The sequence below is a fragment of the Marmota monax genome, unplaced genomic scaffold (genome assembly GCF_021218885.2).
Source record: "Marmota monax isolate L192 unplaced genomic scaffold, Marmota_monax_Labrador192_F-V1.1 WCK01_AAM20220418_F8-fsc00199, whole genome shotgun sequence".
NCBI lineage: Eukaryota > Metazoa > Chordata > Mammalia > Rodentia > Sciuridae > Marmota > Marmota monax.
In genome coordinates, this window is record NW_026694340.1 from 742,532 (window position 1) to 766,112 (window position 23,581).

General features: G+C 34.0%; 1 protein-coding gene across 1 annotated transcript in view; it reads left to right on the top strand.

Annotated features, from left to right (window-relative positions):
- The window catches only part of Rad50 (RAD50 double strand break repair protein), a 99,675-nt gene that overhangs the window by 39,064 nt on the left and 37,030 nt on the right, over positions 1–23,581 (top strand). Inside the window, exons 17-21 of the mRNA XM_046467627.2 lie at positions 965–1,075; positions 1,558–1,650; positions 1,724–1,837; positions 10,455–10,582; positions 12,134–12,358. Coding sequence (XP_046323583.1) covers positions 965–1,075; positions 1,558–1,650; positions 1,724–1,837; positions 10,455–10,582; positions 12,134–12,358 — 671 coding nt within the window. The remainder of the gene's footprint in view (positions 1–964; positions 1,076–1,557; positions 1,651–1,723; positions 1,838–10,454; positions 10,583–12,133; positions 12,359–23,581) is intronic.

A 23,581-nucleotide genomic window follows, 5' to 3' on the forward strand; every position in this document is an offset into this window, starting at 1 on the left:
TAATGTAAAAATAGTATTACTTTGCATTTATTATTTTTTTACTCCTTATAAATCACTTTGATATTAAAACATTCAGTGTTTTAGCCACACTATTGAAACAGATGATTAAAGCTTCTTTTTGTAGTAAAAGAAATGGATATTTTCAAATGTTCCATGAGTTGCCCAAGTTTACGCACCTAATAGGAGGCAGCATTGATTTTCAGATATGTCTTCTTATACTGAAGACATTTGACCTCCCACTACACCATACCACTTTTCACTATGAGAAAATACACCTACAGTGAAGTAATCCTAAATATTATGTCTGTCTTTATAGGTTTAGTAGATATTTCAGGATCATAAGGTGGTTGAGAGTCATTTTTTGAATAGTGGTTATTATATAAATATGTTGTACAGATGTTCCAAGGATAAATAATGGGGACTTCTGATCAGTAAAATAGTTTATTACTTGAAAACTCCCTTCCTTTCACATACCAACATGAGTATACTTTTATTACCATATAATAACCACTTAGCAGGCTTAAGTGTAAGGACAAAAGTGGTTTTGCCGTGATAGTCCCATGTATAAAAGAATCGTGAACCAAATGAGCTTTTTTTTTTTTTCCTGTTTTCTGATCACACAGAGCTGACATCAGCCCTTATTAAACTCATGAAAATGCATGCCTGAAGCCACATAATAATAGAATGGGGAGCACACAGCCTCGACCAAGAATCAAGTCAGTGACTGAGGCAGTGTTGCATAGTGGTTAAGAGAATAAACTCTGTAGCTAGATTGGGTTAGAATCTTGGCTATATCATTTACTGTTTTAACCCTGGACACATTTTTCTCTGTGCCTGAAGTAAAGGGATGAAAATAGTGGTAACTTTCTCATAGGGTTGTCAAAAAGAGCAAATGAGTTGACGACTTTAAAGCCTGGCACATAAAAAGGGCATTTATTAAGATTTCTACTTTTTGTTTTTTTAGGATGCTAAAGAGCAGATAAATCCTTTGGAAACAACACTGGAAAAGTTCCAGCAGGAAAAAGAAGAATTAATCAACAAAAAACATACAAGCAACAAAATAGCACAGGATAAAGTAAGATTTCATTTATGTATTTATTTAAAAAATATCTTTATTAAACTTAGATTTACAGCCCTATCATTTCATGTGAAATTAAATAGCTTGATAAGATTAATAGTATTTTCAGATTCATTATATATATGTATATTATTTTTAAGAGGAGGAGAGGTACTAGGGATTGAACCTAGGGCTTTGTACATGTTACGCAGGTCTGTACTATTGAGTTAAATCCACAAATAACATTGATATTAGAGATACTTGTTAGAATAAGAATTAAAATTTAAAATATTTTGCCTCTTGATCTAAAATAGAAGTTAAAAATTGAGACTATTTAATCCATTCCCATTGGTAATAAAAGGACTTACTTAAGATCATAAAATTTTATAGTAGTGGAAGTTGGAACTGAAGATTCCTACTTCCAAGCCACTGTTTCACTGTGCTACTTATTAAGTGTCCTGGTCCCAACTAGTATAAATTTAATAAATACTTTTCCACAGCTGAATGATATCAAAGAGAAGATTAAAAATATTCATGGTTACATGAAAGACATTGAGAATTATATTCAAGATGGAAAAGATGACTATAAGAAGGTAATTTAAAACTTAAAATTATTTATTTAGTTATTTTTGTTTCATGCACTTAAAAGTTTTTCTTTTTTTGTAGCAAAAAGAAACTGAACTTAATAAAGTAATAGCTCAACTAAGTGAATGTGACAAAAACAAAGAAAAGATAAATAAAGAAATGGGAATCATGAGACAAGATATTGATACACAGAAGGTAGGTCTTTTTTGCTGATGGTATCACATAAACATTCTTTTCTCTAGTTTTATTATAATAGAAGATCCCATTGAGTATAAATACAAACAGAAGGCAATTGTAATTACATGTTCTTTTTGTTGTTCTTTATTTTTCATTTTTATTTTCAATAAAAGGCCCAACTGGTAAATTTTTAAACATGAAGACAGAAGATTAAGTGTCCTTCTCCTCCTAATTCCCAGTTTAATTTCTAGATGTCTTTATTGTTGCAATTTCTTATTTGCTCTTAAGATTTTTATTCATATACCAGAGATAGAAGGATAGATAAGTTTAGATTTATTTATATGTATGTTTAAATTTACTTTGACAGATGGGATCATACCATTTATTTATTCTGTACCTTTTTTTAACTCACAGAATTTGATCTTCCATGTGAACTTACAGATATATCACTTTCTTTTTAATGATTAAAAAATGTCCCATTTTGTGTATGTACTGTAACTTGATGACTTTTTTCCTTATTTTAAACTGTATAGCAGTGAATATTCTTCTATGTGCATCTGTATGTTGTTGTTATTCTAACATATCTTTGGGTAGGATAAATTCAGAAAAGAGGGATTAAAGTCTAATATATTCCTTTGGGGGGCAGGGTACTGAGGATTGAACCCAGGAGTACTTTACCACTGAACTATATTCTGAGTCCTTTTTTATTTTGAGACAGGGTCTCATTAAGTTGCTGAGGGTCTAAGTTAGGGAGGCTGACCTCAAACTTGCAGTCCTCCTGCCTAGCCTTCTGAGTCACTGGGATTATAGGTGTGCACCACGATACCTGGCTTTAGTGTATTCTTTAAAGTTATTTGTAAGGGGGATTAGGACCTGCCTTTTTTAGGGTAATATAGAAGTCAGTATAGCTAAGAACCTTAGTTGGACAATCCCTGCTTTGTTATGGAGTTAGTGTGTTGAGCTCCATGTAGCTGTGAGGTGAAAATCCCGTAGTCAGAATCATCCATAACAGTCATATCCAATGATATTAAATATAGCTTAAGTCAGTGTCCAATTTTATATTACTCTGCTCTGTTCATTCTGTGTTTCTATGTGGTGTCTTTTTTTCCCTTTTATTTCACAGGAAATTCACTAATAATTTCCTTGTTTCATTTCTTGAGTCAAAAAACTTAAGATCATTAATGTATTCTTTCTGAAGGATTCATTGTTATATGTGGTAACATAAGACTTCTGTCATGCATTAACTGCAGATCATGCAATACAATCACATGATTGATACCATAATTTGAATTGGCTTTTTAAATTTTATGCTCTGAGAGTGCTATTTCACTATATTGACAATATTTTGACTTAGTTACTATATTGAATTGCTTATACAGGTAAGGGAAGATGTTTGTGTACCATCTTGAACTATTGCAGTCCTAAGAAAAATATTGAATTTATGGTTTAACTTGGGGTAATTTTTACCCTTAGGAGTCCTTAGAAAACTCTGGCCTTAACATTCTGGTCTATGCATGGCCTAACATTTTTTACTTTTGTTCTCCTTAAGCACAGCTGAAATAAGCCACCATTTAAAAAAAAAAAATACTAAGGGAGAATGATAAAAAATAATTTAAAAAATGAAAAATATATTACCAAGGGTTGCACATCCCTATCCAGTTTTGATTGATATGAACAGAATTAACATAGAGGGATTTTGCCTGTGTGTGAGATTTATTGGATTTACTTGGGCTAACTCAAGGGCTGGCACATATCTCTGGCAATTTAAATATCTGTTTTTCTCAAAACCCTCTATGCCTTTTGGTTTCTGCCCCCATAGACTTCCATCATTCACTCCTTCATACAAGGAGAATGAAAAATAAAAGATAAGTTTTGTGAGGACCAAAAAAAAGTTACCTGTGAGGGAAAATATTTATAATATTAAGTCATTTCACAATTGATTTCCTTTTTCACTTATTTCTCTATTAAGGAAATCAATTTCTACAACATAATTAAAACCACATAGAGATACTATCTTCAACATGTCTTAGGCAGCCATGGTTGTTAATGTCATGGAAAACTGCATAATTTTTCTGTTCCCATATTTTAAACAAAATTTTCTATTTGACTGTTATAATCACTTGGTTATAAATGATTAAAAATCTTTGAAGATTATCCAGATCAGCTTTCTTCTGAATCTCTGACTATAACAGGAATTTCAAATACCAGTCAAAGGTAAATTGGTGACCTCATAAATGCCAAATACATTATATATTTATGAATTGTGTATTACGAAGAACTTAATTATCACTAGTTTATATATGGGTTGACTATATAAAATCACAATCTATACAGCTCCCTGCCTCTCTGTATGTATATACTTATATACAGACATTTTCAAAAACTTAATATTTACCAATCTGTGATCTTTTTCAAATTGGTGGTCTGAGCTTAATGAATCTGATGGCATCAGTTTTCTTTGTAACCTGCCTTATTAACAGAAATTATTTACAAACTTAGAAATAGTAGAGCATTGTCAAATACATATTCAGTTAAGGTGAAAACAAAGTGATATAAGGACAAGAAGGTAATGAAACCAGGAGAGAAGTATATAAGTGTGTATAAAGTGTCTGTGTGTATTTATATATATAAATGAAGTCTGGCCAGACATGGTGGCACACACCTGTATCTCAGCAGCTCAGGAGGTCGAGACAGGAGGATTGTGAGTTCAAAGCCAGCCTCAACAACTTAGCAAGGCCCTAAACAACTCATCGAGACTCTGTCTCTAAATAAAACACACTTGGGGAAGGGGGGTGGGTTGGGATGTGGCTCAGTGGTTAAGTGCCCCTGGGTTCAATTTCTGGTACCAAAAAAAGAAAAAGAAAAAGTCTAATATGCTTGCTAAAGATTCTAGTAGTCCATTTAAGAGAGAAAGTCACAATTAGTTAAGATTTCACCTTTTATCAAAGCTAAGAGAAACAAGTTCCCTCGACTAAGATCAGAGAAAAATGTCTCTGTTCCTCTGAAAAGAGGACTCTGTGTAGACTAATAACAACTGTGTCTTTTAACAAACTTAATTGGGCTTTTATTTTAAACGTGTCAGCATCAGCTCTTGAGGAGGAGGTTCTAGAGAAAATGATGTGATTGAAACTTAAAATAACATGTTACAGTGTTTTGAAAGCAGTGATTCTTAGCTAGGGCCACCCATCAAAATCATCTGGGTTCTTCCACTCTTAGGCATTGAATCAAGAAATTGAAAACATATGTTCCCATGAAACTGGTACAAGAAATGTTCTTAGCAGCATTATTCATAGCCATCAAAATGTGGAAGCGACCCAAATGACTATCAGCTGATGAATGGATAAACATAATGTAGTATATGACTGTAGAGGGATATTTTTCAGTTATAAAAAGGAATGATGTATTAGTATCTTCCATGACATGAACCTTTAAAACATTATGCTAAGCAAAAGAAGCTAGTCTCAAAAGACTACATATTGTATAAATGTATTTATATATGAAATGCCCCAAATATGGCAACATTCCCTGCGGTGGTCAGCCAGCTACCTATTGGCAGTTTGATTATATTGGACCACTTCCAGCATGGAAGGGACAGTGCTTTGTCCTTACTAAAGTAGACATTCTGAATGTGGATTTGCTTTCCCTGCAAGTAATGCTTCTGTCAAGATTACCATCTACAGGCTTAGAGAATTCTTTATCCACCATCATGGTATTCTGCACAGTACTGCCTCTGACCAAGAAACTCATCTTACAACTAAAGAATTATAGCAGTGGGCTCCTGCTTATGGAATTCAGTGGTTTTTAACATGATCCTCATCATCCTGAAGCAGCTGACTTGATAGAACTTTGAAATAATCTTTGGAAGATGCATTTATAGTGCCAGCTAGGTGACTTTGCAGGATTGGGGCATGGTTCTCCAGAAGGCTGTCTGTGCTCTTAAAAAGGGAACAATTTATGGTACCATTTTTTTTTTTTTCTGTAGCCAGGATTCATAGGTCCAGGAATCAAGGGGTAGAAATGGAAGTAGCTGACCCTTATCCCTAGTGACCACTAGCAAAATTTTTGCTTCCTATTCTCCTGACTTAACGTTCTGCCAGAGAGAGGTATCCTGCTACCAGGAGACAGAACAGTCATTTCACTGCACAGGAAGTTAAGATGGCCACCCTGTCACTTTGGGCTCTTTATTTCTCTGAGTCAACATATACAGAAGAAAGTTACAGTACTGGCTGTGGTGATTGATCCTAATAAGGGGAAATTGGACTACTGTTCCATAGTGAGGGTAAGGAATAGGATGTCTGGAACACAGGAAATCCTTTTAGGGTATCTCTTAATCTTACCATGCCCTATGATTAAGGTCAAATGGAAAATTGCCACAACCCGTTTCACTCAGGACTATGAATGGCTCAGACTTTCAGGAATGTGAAGATTTTGGTCACCATACCAGGTAGAGAACCATGGTCAACTCTGAGCAAAAAGAATAAATAATGGTAAAAAGAATAAGAGAAGGAAGTTTTGAATGCCAACTATTACCATGTGACCAGTTACAGAACCAAGAACTCTAATTGTCATAAACATTTTCTTCCTATTTTGTTAATGTTTGTATGTGTGTGTGTGTATATATATATATATATACACACACACACACACATATATATATATATATATATATACACACACACACACAGTCAAGCGTCACTGAATGATGGGGATAAATTCTGAGAAATGGGTCATTAGGCAATTTCATTTTTGTACATATATCATAGAACATATTTGCATGAACTGAGATAGCTACATCATTACAAGGCAATACAATCTTTTCATATGTGGTCTATCATTGATCAAAAGGTTGTTATTTAATGTGAGAATATACTATTAATTTTACAACATAGGGCTGGGGACGTGGCTTAAGTGGTATAGCGCACTCGCCTGGCATGCGCAGACACTGGGTTCAATCCTCAACACCACATAAAAATATAATAAAGATATTGTGTCCATCTAAAACTAAAAAATAATAAAAAATATTTACATCATATTATTCAAGTTATGGGATATCAGGACAGGAATAATATTACCCAAAGACTTTACCTCCTTGTAAAGTCTCTGGGGAATAGATTTAGTGAGTTTTCAACTGAATATAGGATAGTTGTGCCTTGTTAGGCAGAACTATAATCTTGTTGTCTTTATTTGGAGCTATGAAAGTATAGTTTAAGGAGATATGTTTGGATGCCAAGTTGAGAAGGGGTGGGGTTCTGATGGTTAATTTTAGGTGTCAGTATGACTGAATTAAGGAATACCTAGAGAACTGGCAAAATGTTACCCCTGAGTTTGTTTGAAGGTGTTTCCAGAGTTGATTGGTCTGTGAGTCAGTGGACTGAGTATGGAAGATCTGCTCTTAGTGTGGATGGACACAATCCAATTAGCTAGAGACCTGAGGAGAACAACAGCAACAAAAAAAAAATCCTCTTTCTTTCTCTGGAGCTAGGCTACTCTTCTTCTTCTGCCATTGAATATGAACTCTGGGCTCTCTGGCCTTAGGACTCTGGTTGTAGACCAATGGCCCCCTGGGTTTTCAGACCTTTGGCCTCCCACTGAGAATTATACCATTGGCTATTCCATTGAGCTCCCTGGTTCTGAGGCTTTACTCTTCAACTATGCCATCTTCCGGCATCCCAGGGTCTCCAGCTTGCTATCATGAGATTCCTCACCCTTCATGACTACACAAGCCAATTGCCCTAATAAATCTCTTCTCATGTATCTATTCCTATATATCCTATTAGTTCTGTCTTTGGAAAGACCTAATACAGCAAACTGCCTGCATAATGTATCATCTGAGCTAACTGATTAGGGTTGCTATTTTTTTAATGTTATTTTATTTTTTACACCTTTATTTTATTTATTTATTTTTATGTGGTACTGAGGATCAAACCCTGTACCTCACGCATGTGAGGCAAGTGTTCTACCACTGAACTATAACTGCAGTAGAGTTGCTGTTTAAGAACTGGGAAAACTAATAATATTTGTTTACATGCTTATTTAAGCCCTACTAAATTTAATCCTAAGAATAAAATTATTTGAAAACTAGTAATCTGCCTCCCTTATTTTTCAAATGAAGGGCAATATCAAAGGGCATGAAGGTGATCTGACTTGACCAAGGGTACACAAGTAGAAACAGATTTAGAACTTGACTGTACATTGTCAAATTTCTAGTGTAGTGAAAAACAGTACTGGTATACTATCACTGTATCTGGTTTTCTTTCCTCCCTTTCTCTGATATTTTATAAGATATAATTGGAATTTTCACAGCTTAGAGTTAAAAGGATAAATTTGACCCAGAAGGCTTTTACTCTCAATTATTGAGCCAAGCACTGTACTGATTACAGACACTAACTTAAGTAACCTTCACAATAGCTCATTACATGTTACAAGCAAACTGAGGTTCAGAAAAGTTAAACTAATCTGTCCAAAATTATTGTGTTTAAAAGTTATAGTACCAAAATTGGAGCCTAAGTATACCTGACTTCAAAGCCTATGCTTTTGGGGAGTGGGAGCGGTGGGCACTGGGGATTGAATTTAGGATCACTCAACAACTACCCATATCCCTAGCCCTATTTTGTATTTTATTTAGAGACGGTCTCACTAAGGTGCTTAGCGCCTCGCCCTTGCTGAGGCTGGCTTTGTGCTGGGGATCCTCCTGTCTCAGCCTCCTGAGCTGGGATTACAGGCCTGCACCACCATGCCCAGCAAAGCCTCTGCTTTTTAACTACTGAACTATATACTGTCTTTCAAAGCTAAACAGTAATAGAAGCTGACCTAAAAGAAAGAAATGCCTGCTTTCCTGGTGATCATGCAGGTAAATAGACCACAAACATCATTTTTTTGCCAAAAATCAGTCTTACCTAACATGTGATAGCACTTTAACCCCAAGAGTCCTTTCATGTAGTTATGAAAGCAGATTTAGGTATTACATAGTATCAGATGAAAACAGGCATCGAGGCATTGGGACATTTTCTTTTTCTTAATGAGGAAATGTAGTATAGTTTCCCATGGAAGGAAGAGCTTTGAGGAGGTGTAGCAGCTAATTACAGTGCTATAGCAGCTACCTATAACTACATATGGTGGTTGTCTCAGCCTCAGAGAACTTTTAAAACCATGTCATTCTAGCTACCTTTGCTTATAATATTGCCATTAGCAAAATTGTGTCTATTTATAATATTTTCAGGAAAGTTGAAAGTAGCCTTAAATTTTTGAAAGTTTTTAAAAAACATAAAAATGGTGATTTCTAGATAGTCAAGGCTGGACATGAACATTGAGCATGTGAGAGAAATCCTTAACTTCCCTTCTTGCTCCTACCTGCCTTTCTCCCTGACCTTCATTGTTGGCAGTAAGGTATTACCAAAAATCTGACCTTCCCTCCTTGGCTTCCTGCATCACTGAGTTTTACTCAGCTGCAAGGGCTATTATTAGATATCCCACTTTAATATTTGAGAAGTTCTGACTGCAAACTCAGGTTAAATTTTACACATGTGGATTATGGGGGCCAGACCACCATTGTTTCTGCAAGATTTTTTTTTTTTTTTTAATTCCAAAGAGTCAAGTTATAAATTCCTTACTAGTGTTTATCTCTTGACAATATAATTCATTATATACACACCAGGAAAGCTACTGGGAAAATTTTTTTTTGCTGCCATTACTAAGGGATTATCCTTTTTAAGGAGTAGTAGCAGGTAGTTTTTACAAATTCAATTCGATAGCCAGGAATATATCAAGAAGTTTGTAGACAAACACTACTTTTATGGCACCTCTTACTGCTTGTATGACCATTATAAATTGAGAGTCTCATTTAAAGCACATGAGACCAGAAATCTTTCAGATCTCAGTCTTTTGGATTTGCGATGTTTGCATAGACTTATTTGTTGAGCAGCCCTAATCCAAAAAATCTGAAATGCTCCAAATTCATGGTAGATGCTTACACTGTTTTTGTAAACTTGAAAGCAGAGGTTGTATCTGACATATACTTATAGAAGCTAATAGTCTTGGCACATGATAAGTATAGGGAGATTTCAGCAGTAGCAGTGATCTCTTGTGATTTTTTAAAATTAGACTTATTTTTAACTGATACCATAGAGACACTAAAATTGTACATATTGATGAGTCTTACTATCTTTTAGATCAACAGGTTCCATCATAGAGTTTCTGGACATGATGTGATTCACTGGAATGTAGATATTAACTGTGTAATTTTTTATTTCATCATATTAAATTCCTGTTTTATATATGTTTTGATGAACATATTCAATAGCATTTTTAACCAAATACTTCATAAGTAAACAAGTACACAAAGATATATGCTCATATCATTTTTTATGGGACCACCCAGTCAAATAGGAAAATAACTTTACATCATGGTCAGGAAAGGGCAGTAAAATCTACATTACAGATGTCCCTCCTGTGACTGTTAGCCATCTAGATTAGTATAGGCCTAGAGATAACTTCACACTGGTTAGTTCTCCCTTTGTCCAATTTAACATGATTCTAAGTAAGGCCGAATTAGCACTACCTGTTGGCATGTTTCTGTTATGTATCTCTTGTTCATAACTTGATTATTTTCATTAACTGACTTAATATTTATATTTAGATACAAGAAAGATGGCTACAGGACAACCTCACTTTAAGAAAAAGAAATGAGGAACTAAAAGAAGTTGAAGAAGAAAGAAAACAACATTTGAAGGAAATGGGTCAAATGCAGGTTTTACAAATGAAAAAGTGGGTTTTTTAAAATAGTTCTTAGTTTAAATAGAGGTCTTTATTATTGTAATGTAAGGAAATTAAATAACTATTTTGTGGAAGAATTTAAGCCTCAGCTTAATATTCTTGGAGACTTAAAGGAAGGTGGACACGGTTTTTATATCTCATAGCCTTAAAAATTGAATTACTGAAAAGTAATATAAAATTGATAATCATACTGCGGGAAGGGACAGTAATTAGTATTATCCCAGGTCCCCAGACTTCTGCTGACCTACTGCACAGACTAGTGGTACTGAGCACACAGAATATACAACTATGGGCCCTACCTGGCTTATAACTTGTACAGTCCATGATATTGCCAGTGGAGTTATTTCCAGAGCAATTTGCCAATGGAGACTTATGTCCTGGTTATAATTTTGTGCCCACTAGAACATTTTGAGTGTATGTGAAAGAGAGGGAGAGAGAGAGAGAGAGATTAGCCAGACTCTTCCTTCATTTGGTATTATTGGTATTTATTGTGGGTGCTTCCTTCCTGGTACAACAGAAAAGATTTTGTTCCTTCCTTCCCTGCATTAAAGTTAACTTAAGAATTCTCAAAGAAGCTGTTTGATTCTAAAATACTAGGAAGGTGTAAAAGATTGTACTTGCCATTTTTAACCTCCTCAACAGCTTTAATCGAGGTCTCATTTATTTATTCAGTTCTTCCTTGTTCATTTTCAGAAATCTGAATCAAAGAATGCTTAGGATTTTCTAAAGGATATAGTAAAAGTGAAGTTTTAATTTAATTTATACAATCTAACAAGTGGTTAAGTACTTGGTTTATCTATTCAAAATTTCTTTGAGATAGCGAAGACCATACTGGAAGAGCTTATTATCTTCGGCTTCTTTATTTTTTATGGATTTGGACACCAAGACTCAGAAAAGTCACAGAAAAAATTATGATGAAAACCAAGAATATGACCCCAACATCCCTTTAGCTCTCAAACCTCAGCTCTAACACAGTGATATTAGTGCTTTCTCTGGCAAGTTGGAAAAGGAAAGCTTTTAGAAGGAACTTTAAATGAAATAATTTATTCTTTACTACTAAAGACCCAAACCAGATATTTTAAAAATTTCTGTGATTAGTACTTAATAATGCCTTTTACATTCACTCAGATTTCAAATTCATCTGTTCAAATTCATCTGTTCTTTTTCAAACCTTTCTTCAACTAGGATACAACAGAAATGTCAACAGAATGTACAATCAGGCCAGCTTTCAGATGTCTATAAACTTGAGAGCAATGTCTAGCTCCTAAGAAGATGTTTAATAAATAAACAATTGTTAAATAAATAAAGAATTTTTAAAGTATACATTGAAGCCTGTATAACCTGTTAGATTATCATAAGATTTTGATTATTTTACTTCTTTTTGGTCAGTGTTTCAGTTTTTATACTTGGGTGCAAGAGTAATTTTTTTTTAATAGAGAAGTCTAGCTTTTTAATAAAAATTACTGTAGAAAATTGTTTATTTCAGATAAAACTAGACTGTCTTGGACATATTGTGAACAAAAAAAATTTTCCCTTTTACAGTGAACATCAGAAGTTGGAAGAGAACATAGACAATATAAAAAGAAATCACAGTTTGGCATTGGGGCGACAGAAAGGTTATGAGGAAGAAATTATTCATTTTAAGAAAGAACTTCGAGAACCTCAGTTTCGAGATGCTGAGGAAAAGTATAGAGAAATGATGATTGTTATGAGAACAACAGAGCTGGTAAACAAAGATCTGGACATTTATTATAAGACTCTTGACCAGTAAGTGTTAGGCTGGAGATTTTGTTTCCATTGCCATGAATATCAGCTAGCATATTTTAGTCATCTTTCTTCTTTTTAAAATTTATTTTATATATGTCATAGAATAGAAGAATATATGTATGTATGTATACACATATTTACCTAAATTATGAAGTTAGATTATAAAGCATATTAGTATTAAGATGGAATTTTCTACCTCTCCCAACCAATCCAACAACTCTATCATTATCACCAACTGGCCTCCACTTAGATGCACTTCTCTTATCATAACCTTCAATCATCTCCACTTCCTGTAACCAGTGACAAAGATTTTTGCTTTCTCTGCTTTTTAAAAGCTAGGTTTATCATAGGTGTGTTAATTTTTAAGCTTTGTAAAAATGGCATTATATTCTCATTACTCACTGGGGATTTGTTTTATTATTTTGTTCTGCTTGTATTTATCCATGTTGCTTATAGCTGTAGCTCATTCATTTGCACTGATGTTCAGAATTTTACTATGAAAATATACCACTGTGTATCTATTCTCCTATAGGGTTTTTCCAGTTCTTTACTAATACAAACTTTGCTGCTTAGAACATTCTTGTCATATCTTTTGGAACAGAGGCATAGTAAAGTTATAAATGTGGCAGTGGGTTGTAGGGTTTGCTCACCTTTATAGTCTCAAATTGTTTCCCAAAATGGTTTTGCTAATTTACACCACTAGCAGTATATAATGCTTTTCATTAATGCATTCTCTTTTATTAGTTTTGTAAATTTCTTAATATTTGCCAATCTGATGGCTAATAAATCACCGTGGTCTTCATTTGCAATCCCCTTATTTATTAATATGTAGTAATTGTACATATTAGTGGGGTTAGTATGATATTTCTGTATATGCATAGAGCGTGCACTAATCAAATCATACATTTTCATGGGGTTAGTGTGATATTTCCATCTATGCATATAGAGCGTGTAGTAATCAAATCCATCCCCCCTTTTCCAACCACTCCCCCTAACCATATCTTTCCCATCTCAAGTAATCACTATTCTTTTAAGGTCAGAGTTTTTATGCTTCCACGTATGAAAGACATATGGTACTTGTCTTTTTGTATCTGGCTTTTTTCACTTAACATAAAGTCCTCCAGTTCAATTCATTTTGCTGCAATGACAGGATTCCATTCTTGTGGCTAGTTATATTCCCTTGTGTATACATCCACATATTTTTTTTTATCCATTCATCTGTTGATGGGCACATAGACTAATTCTTAGCTCTTGTAAATAGTGTCACAATAAACTTGGGCATGCAGGTATTTAGTGAATATGCTGGTTTCATTTCCTCTGGATATATACCTAGAAGTGGAATAACTGGGTCATTTGATAAATCTATTTTTAATTTTTTGAAGAATCTTTGTACTGTTCTTCATAATGGCTATACTAATTTTCATTCCCTCCAAGAGTATACAAATTCCTTTTTCTCCTTATCCTTGCCAGCATTTTTTTTTAAGAGAGAGAGAATTTTTTTTAATATTTATTTATTTTTTTTGTTAGTTTTCGGCAGACATAACATCTTTGTGTGTATGTGGTGCTGGGGATCGAACCCGGGCCGCACACGTGCCAGGCGAGCGCGCTACCGCTTGAGCCACATCCCCAGCCCACCAGCATTTTTTTAATAATAGCCATTCTGTGGTATTATAATAGCCACTGAAAGGTATCTTATTATAGTTCTGATTTGTATTTATCTTACAGCTAATGCAATTAAGCATTTTTTCATATATTTTTTGGTTATTTGTGTTTCTTTTGAGAAGTGTCTCTTCAAATCATTTGCCCATTTTTAAAATGGATTGCCTGTTTTTTGTTTTTTGAGTTCTTTATGTATTCTGGATATTGATCCTCTGTCAGTCAGATATTTTCTCCATTCTGAGGGTTGTCTCTTCACTCCATTGATTATTACTTTGCTATGTAGAAAACAGAAAGATATTTACTTTTATTTTTATTTGTGTGTGGCAGGGTACTACGGATGGAACCCTGTAATACTGTACCACTGAGCTACATGTTCAGCCTTATTTATTTATTTATTTTAATTTTGCTAAATTGCTGAGGCTGGCTTCAAACTTGCAGTCCTCCTGCTGTAGTTTCCCAAGTCTCTAGGATTGTAGGCATGTACTACTGTGCCTGACAAAGAAGCCTTTTAGTTTGATGTGATAATCTTAATCAGTTTTTGCTTTTGTTTCCTGTGCTTTTGGGGTCCTTTCCTGAAAACCATTACCTGAACTAATGTTTTGAAGTTTTCCCCCCATGTTTTCTTCTAATAGTTTCAGAATTTCAAGTCTAACATTTTATTCTTTGATCTGTTTTGAGTTGATCCTTGAACATGGTGAGAGAGAAGGTCAAGTTTCTGTCTTTGCAAGTAGATATCCAGTTTTCCTACTGCCCTTTAATGAAGAGGCTTTCCTTTCTCCAGGGTGTGTTTCTGGCACTTTTCTTGAGAATAAGGAGGCATTAGATATGGGGGGATGTGTATTTCTGTATGTCTGCTGTTCTTTGGTCCATTTATATGCCAATATGATGCTATTTTGATTATCATATGTATAGTATTTTTGAAATCATTCATTACGATGTTTCCAGCTTAGGTCTTTCTGCCTGTGGTCACTTCAGCTATTCACAATTTTTGCGCTTCCATGTTAATTTTGAAATTGTTTTTTCTAGTCCTGTTAGGATGTCTGGGATATTTTGATTGGGATTGTTTTGCATCTGTATATCACTTTGGGTAGTGTGGTCGTTTTAACAATATCAAGTCTTCTAATCCATGAATGTAAGAGGTCTCCAGTGTGTGTGTGTGTGTGTGTGTGTGTGTGTGTGTGTGTGTGTGTGTGTCTGTCTGTCTGCCTGCCTGCCTGTCTTCAATTTACTTTATTGGTTTTTTTTTTTTTTTTAATTGTAGAGGTTTTTAGTTCCTTGGATACGTTTTATTCCTAGGGAGTTTTGTTGTTGTTTGTTATTTCATAGTTATTGTGAATGAGAGTATTTTCATGATTTCTTTCTCAGCAAATTCATTATTGGTATATAGAAAAGTTACTGATGTGTGTGTGGGGGGTGTGTTTATCCTCCTACTTTACTGAATTTGTACATCAGTTTTTATAGTCTTTTGGTGGAGCTTTTAGTTTTTCTGCATATATAATTGTCTGCAAATGGATAATTTGACTTCCTCCCTTCCTAATTATATCCCTTTTCTTTCTTTCTCTTGCCTAATTTTCTGGCTAAAACTTCTAGTAAGCAGTGATAGTGGACAGCTGTTTTTTTTTTTTTTTTTTTTTTTTTTTTTTTTTAGAGAGAGAGAGAGAGAGAGAGAGAATTTTTTAATATTTATTTTTTAGTTTTCGGTGGACACAACATCTTTGTTTGTATGTGGTGCTGAGGATCGAACCCGGGCCGCACGTGTGCCAGGCGAGTGCGCTACCATTTGAGCCACATCCCCAGCCCCGACAGCTGTGTTCTTGTTCCTGATCTCAGAGGTACTGCTTTCAGCTTTGCCTCATTCAGTATGATGTTAGCTGTGGGTTTGTCATATACAGCCTGTATTATGTTAAGGTACAATCCTGTACCTATTTTATGTAGAGCTTTTATCATGAAGTCATGCTGAATTTTATCAAATACTTTTTCTGCATCTATTGAGATGACCATATGATTTTTATTCTTTTTGATGTTATACACTATGTTTATTCATTTGCATATGTTGAATCATCCTTGGATCATATCTAATTTGATTATGGTGATTGACCTTTTTTTTTTTTATTATGCTGCTGAACTTGATTTGCTAGTTTTTTTTTTTTTTTACACTTGCCTGTTGTACATCTTTATTGTTTCTAGTTGAGCTCATTACAAATAAATCATCCATGAACATTTGTATGAACATATATATTTCGTTTTCTTTGGGGTAAATATTGAGAAATAGAGTAGCTAGATAATGTGATAGGCATTAATTTAAAATATTAATAAACAATTGAAGTATTTTTCAAATTAGTTGAAGCATTTTACATTCTCATCAGCAATGTAGTTCCAATCTTCCAAATTGATTTGCTAGTATTTTTTAAATTTTTTGTAGTTGTAGATGGACAGCAGGCCTTTTTTTTTTTTTTTAGTTATTGATGGACCTTTGTATTATTTATTTATATGCAGTGCTAAGAATCAAACCCAGTGCCTCAAAAATGCTAAGCATACATTCTCCACTGAACCACAACCCCCGCCCCTTATTTGTTTATTTTTATGTGGTGCTAAGGATCAAACCCAGTGCCTTACACGTGCTAGGCAAACACTCTTTGACACTGAGCTACATCCCCAACCCCTATCTGCTACTATATTGTTGAAAATTTTTGTATCTATATACATGAGAGGTATTAGCTGATAGTTTTGTTGTTGTTGTTGTGTTGTTTTGGCATCCTTTTCTGGTTTGAATAACAAGATAATGCTATCTCCTAAGATGAGTTTGGAAGAGTTCCCTCCCTTTCAGTTCTGTGAAATACTTAGAAAAGAATTGGCATTAGTTCTTTTAAAAGTTTGATAAAGTATAATCCCAGCTATTCAGTAGGCTGAAGCAAGAGGATCACAAGTTTAGGGCCAGCCTTGGCAACATAACAAGACCTCTCCACACCACTAGCACCCTCCCACACACAAATAAATGTTTGATAAAATTCAGCAATAAAGTTATCTGGTCCTGGGCTTTTCTTTGTTGGGAAACTTTATTACTAATTCAGTCTCATTACTTATTATTGGTCTAGTCATGTTTTTTTTCCGGTCCTCATGATTAAATTTTGGTAGGACATAAGTGTCCAGATATATGTCCATTTCTTTTAGGGTTTCCACTTTCTGACATGTAAATTTTCGTAGTCCTAATGATCCTTTGTATTTCTGTAGCATAAGTTGTAATGTCTTCCTTTTAATCTTTAGTTTTGAGTCTTCTCTCTTTTTCTTGGATAGTGTAGATAAAAGTTTGTCAGTTTTATTCATCTTTTTCAAAGAACCTACTCTTTGTTTCATGAATCTTTTGGTTTTTAATTTTTTTCTCTATTTTACTTATTTCTGCTCTGATCTTTGTTAATTTCTTTTCTTCTAAAATTTGCAATTTGGTTTATTTTTGCTGTTCACAATCCTTGAGGTGCATTATTAAGTTGATTGAAATATGTATTTTTTAATATAGGCATTCAATGTGTAGACTTCCCTTGTAGTACTTATCCTGCTTTTGCTACATTCTACATTTTTGAATGTTGACTTTTTATTTTCATTTTTTTTCAAGAAATTTTAAAATTTCCCTTTTGACTTCCTCAGTTCAAAAATCCATTGTTCAGCGAGTGGATGCTTTGCGTGCGTGAGGTCAAGTGTTCAATCTCCAGCACTGGAAAAATTAAGTGTTGTTAATTTCAATACATTTGTGTAATTTCTAAATTTTCTTTTGTTGTTGACTTTTGGTTTCTGATCACAAAATACACAGGATATGATCATTTTTTAAAATTTGTTAAAACTTGTTTTTGAACCAATACATGTTGTAGAGAATGTTTCATGTGCTCATAAAATAATTTGTGTTCTGTACTTGTTGGGTAGAATGTTGTGTAAATGTCTGTTCAGTCCAATTGATCTATGATAGTATAGATTCTCTGTTTCTTTGTTGATTTTGTTGTTGTTGTTTTTGGTTAGGGTGATCAGTTCATTGATGATAGTGGGATGTTGAAATCCCCCACTTTTGTTGGAGCCTGTCGCTCCCCTTAGGTCTGATACTTTATTTATAAAATTGGGTGCTTGGGGAATGAAATTGACAAAATTATATTGTTCTATTGTGTGCATGTATGAATATGAAATAATGAATCCCATTATTATGTATGATTACAGTGTACCAATGTACCAATTAAAAAAGGAAATAAAAATAAACTTTTAAAAATCGGATGCTCCAACATTAGCTGCACATAGACTTATAAACGTTCTTCTTGTTGAATTTATCCCTTCATCATTTTATAGTGACCTTTGTTTCTTTCAGTTTTTGTCTTAAAATCTATTTTGTCAGATATAAGTATAGCTATCCTGCTTGCTTTAGGTTTCCATTTGCTTGGAACATCATTTTCCATACTTTTACTTCTAGTCTATGTGTTTCCTTGCTGGTGAAGCAAGTGACTTATAGGCAGCATCTTGTTGGGTCTTATTTTTTATCCATTCATCCAATTAACAACACTTAATTTTTCCAATATCGTTCAATTGGAGAATTTAGTCTGTTTACATTTAAGAATATTATGGATATGTAAAAATTTATTCTCATCATTTTATTGACTTTCTTCTAATTGTTTTGAATATTTTTTTGTTCTTCCTCTCTGCCCTTCTTTTTGGTTTGGTGGTTTACTGTATTGCCAATGTTTGATTCTTTTCTATTTCTCCTTTTTGTATGTATTCTTCTAGTGGGATTTACAATTTCACTTGCTTTCAGAATGATTTCTTTATCTTTCCTTTCTGAGTGTAGGACTCCCTTACACATCTTTTTCGTGGTAGACATGAATTCCCTCAGTTTTCAATTGTCTTAGAACATTTTTATTTCTGAAGGATAACCTTGCTGATATAGTAAGTTAGGTTGGGAATTATTTTGATTCACGACTTGGAATATATCATTCCATTCCCTCCTTATCTATAATGTTTTTGCTGAGAAATCTGTTGGTCTAATGGGGATCCTGTAAATGTGATTTGGTGCTTTTCCCTTGAAGATTTTTTAATTATTTCTTTAACTTACACTTCTGACAGTTTGACTATATGCTGTGAATATCTTTTCTGACCGTGTCTTTTGGCAGCCCCATAAGCTTTCTGTACATGGATATCTATATTTTTTCCCCCAAGATTAGGGAAGTTTTCTATACCTTAACTTTTTTCTCCTTGCCTTTGCTTATTCCAAAAATAAATACAGGTGTTTATACATTTAAAGTGTCTCATAGGAATGAATGTGGCATAATTTTCCTGTGTACTATATGAAAACACCACAGTGAATCCCACCATTACATCCATAAGAATGGGACTCTAACTAGAATAAGATGTATTCCATGCTTGTATAATTATATAAAAATGGATTCTGCTGTCATGTATAACTAAAAAGAACCAATAAATAAAAATAAAGTATGTCATAGATCTTGAATAATATTCCCTCCGTTTCTTCATTTTTCTTTTCTTTCTTTTTCTTTTTTCTTTTTTTTTTTTTTGTTTGACTCAAGATACTTCTAATGACCTGTCTTCAAGATTCAAGTTCAAACATTTTTTTTTCCACTTGGTATAGTTTGTTGTTGAGACTTTGGCAGGTATTTTTTTTGTTTGTTTTCAACCTGTTGAACTCTTCGTTTCCAGGATTTCTGTTTGATTCTTTTTCAGAATCTCTCTTTGCTGAATTTTTCACATATATCTTACATTGTCTTCCTAATTGTATTTATTTGTCTATATTCTCATGGATCCCTTTTAGCTTATAATTGTAACTTAATTTGTAGGAATTTTATTTATTTCTACTTTTGGGGAATCTGTTTCTTTGAAAGCTGCTACTAAAAAGGATACCCTATTAAAAGTGGTAGAGTTAACAATCTACCAGAATCTTAGTGTAGGAGCACAAGAAGTATGGAAAAATAAGGTCATGTGAAGCCTCCAAAAGAACACAAATTATTTTTATTATTCTTAGTAGCAGTTTTCTCCTGAAGATATGTCTTGGGGTATGGGTTTGTTATATAGTGTTGGCTTTTTTTTAAGACATGAATATATTTATTAATATGGTTTTGTTAATTAATTTTTTGTTTTTTGGTTTTTTTAAATTTTTTATTGTTGGTTGTTCAAAACATTACATAGATCTTGATATATCATATTTCACACTTTGATTCAAGTGGGTTATGAACTCCCATTTTTACCCCATATACAGATTGCAGAATCACATCAGTTACACATCCATTGATTTACATATTGCCATACTAGTGTCTGTTGTATTCTGCTGCCTTTCCTATCCTCTACTATCCCCCCTCCCCTCCCCTCCCCTCCTCTCTTCTCTCTCTACCCCCTCTACTGTCATTCATTTCTCCCCCTTGTATTATTTTTCCCTTTCCCCTCACTTCCTCTTGTATGTACTTTTGTATAACCCTGAGGGTCTCCTTCCATTTCCATGCAATTTCCCTTCTTTCTCCCTTTCCCTCCCACCTCTCATCCCTGTTTAATGTAATTTTTTGTTTTAATTAGTTACACATGACAGTAGAATGCATTTATGTACTTTGATATATCATACATAGATGGGATATAATTTCTCATTTTTCTGAGTGTACGTGTTGCAGAATCATATTGGTCGTGTAGTCACATATATATATAAAGTAATAATGTCTGTTCATTCTACTATCTTTCCTATCCCCATATCCCCTCCCTTCCTTCACATCTTTCCACCTAATCTAAGGTAACGCTATTCTTCTCTAGTGCCCCATACCTTATTATGAATTAGCATCATCATCCTCATACTAGAGAAAACACTAGGCCTTTGGATTTTGGGGAATTGGCTTATTTTGCTTAGCATGATATTTTCCAACTCTATCCATTTACTGGCAAATGCCATAATTTTACTCTTCTTTAAAGCTGAATAACATTTAATTGAGTATATATCACTTTTTTTTTTTATCATTTATCTACTGAAGGACACCTAGGTTGGTTCCACAGTTTAGCTATTGTAAATTGAGCTGCTATAAACATTGGCTTGGCTGAATTACTGAAATATGCTGATTGTAAGTCTTTGGGTATAAACTGAGGAGTGGGATAGCTAGGTCAAATGGTGGTTCCATTCCCAGTTTTCTGAGGAATCTCCATACTGCTTTCCATAGTAGTTGCACCAATTTTCAGTCCCACCAGCAATGTATGAGTGTACCTTTTTCCCCACATCCTCACCAATATTTATCGTTTTCTGTATTCTTGATGATTGCTATTCTGACTGGTGTGAGATGAAATCTTAGAGTAGTTTTGATTTGCATTTCTCTAGTTACTAGAGATGTTGAATACTTTTTCATATATTTGTTGATTGATTGTATTTCTTCTGTGAAATGTCTGTTCAGTTCCTTAGCCCATTTATTGATTGGGTTATTTGGTTTTTTTGTGTGTGCTTTATTGGAGGTGCATGTGGTAAAGATTTTCTCCCAATCTGTAGGCTCTCTCTTTACATTACTGATTATTTCCTTTACTGAGAAGAAGCTTTTTAATTGGAATCCATCCCATTTATTGATTCTTGATTTTACTTCTTCCACTTTAAGAGTCTTGTTAAGGAAGTCAGATCCTATGCTGACATGATGAAGATTTGGGCCTATTTTTTTCTTCTATTAGGTTCAGGGTCTCTGTTCTAGTGCCTAAGTCTTCGATCCACTTTGAGTTGATTTTGTACAGGGTGAGAGAGAGAGGTTTAATTTCATTTTGCTCCATATAGATTTCCAGATCTGCCAGCATGATTTGTTGAATAGGCTATCTTTTCTCCAGGGAATGTTTTTAGCACCTGTGACATAACTGTATTTATGTGGGTTTGTCTCTGTGTCCTCTATTTTATACTATTAGTCTACAAGTGTATTTTGGTGCCAATACCATTCTGTTTTTGTTACTGTAGCTCTATAGTTTAAGGTCTGATATTGTGATGCCTCCTGCTTCACTTTTCTTGCTAAGGATTGCTTTAACTATTCTGGGTCTCTTAATTTTCCAAATGAATTTCATGAGTGCTTTTTTGAGTTCTATGAATAATGTCATTGGGATTTTAATAGGAATTGCATTAAATCTGTGTAACACTTTTGGTAGTATGGCCATTTTGACAATATTAATTCTGCCTATCCAGAAACATGGGAGATATTTCCATTTTCTGAGGTTTTTTTTTTTTTTTTCAGTTTCTTTCTTTAGTGTTTGGTAGTTTTCATTGTAGAGGTCTTTCACCTCTTTTGTTAGATTGATTCCCAAGTTTTGTTTTTGTTTTTGTTTTCTTTGAGGCTATTGTGAATGGAGTAGTTTTCCTAATTTCTCTTTCAGTGAATTTAATGCTGAAAATGTATAGGAATGCGTTTGATTTATGGGTATTGATTTTCTGTCCTGCCACTTTGCTGAATTCATTTATTCTAGAAGTTCTCTGGTGGAATTTTTTGGAACTTCTAGATATAGAATCATGTTGTCAGCAAATAGTGATAGTTTGAGTTCTTCTTTACCCATTTGTATCCCTTTGATTTCTTTCTTTTGTCTAATTGCTCTGGCTAGAGTTTCAAGGACTATGTTGAATAGAAGTAGTGAAAGAGGACATCCTTGACTTCTTCCAGTTTTTAGAGGGAATGCTTTAAATATTTCTCCATTTAAAATGATGCTGGCCTTGGGTTTAGCATATATAGCTTTTATAATATTTAGGTATGTTCCTTCTATCCCTAGTTTTTCTAGTGTTTTGAACATGAGGTGTGCTGTATTTTGTCAAATGCTTTTTCTGCATCTATTGAGATGGACATATGATTTTTGTTTTTAAGTCCATTAATATGAATTACATTTCTTGATTTCCAAAGTACCTTATTAGAAGAGCCCACAAAGCCATACACAATAAAAACAGACTTAACCAAGTCACATTTGTGTGAAATTTAAGAATAATCAGTACAGATAAAAGATCCTGAGTTTCCATAAAGAAAAAAATTCAAGCTGGGTGTGGTGGCCCATGCCTGTAATCTTAGAGGCAGGGGGCGTTAAGAAAGGAGGATCGAGAGTTCAAAGCCAGCCTCAGCAAAAGCAAAGTGCTAAGCATCTCAGTGAAACCCATATGTTGAACCAACCCTACATCCCTGGGATGAACCCCACTTGGTCATGGTGCACTATCTTTTTAATATGATTTTGTGTGCGATTTGCCATAATCTTATTGAGAATTTTTGTATCTATGTTTATCAGGCATATTGGTCTGAAGTTTTCTTTCCTTGATGTGTCTTTGTCTGATTTGGTGTCAGGGTGATATTAGCCTCATAGAATGAGTTTGGAAGGGTTCTCTCCTTTTCTGTTTCATGAAAATTTCATGGAATACTTTGAGGAGTACTGATGTTAATTCTTTGAAAGTCTTGTAGAATTTGGCTGAGAATCCATCTGGTCCTGGGCTTTTCTTGGTTGGTAGGGTTTTGATGGCATTTTCTATTTCTTTACTTGAAATTAATCTGTTTAAATTATGTATTACCTCCTCATTCAGTTTGGGTAGGTCATATGTCTAGAAATTTGTCA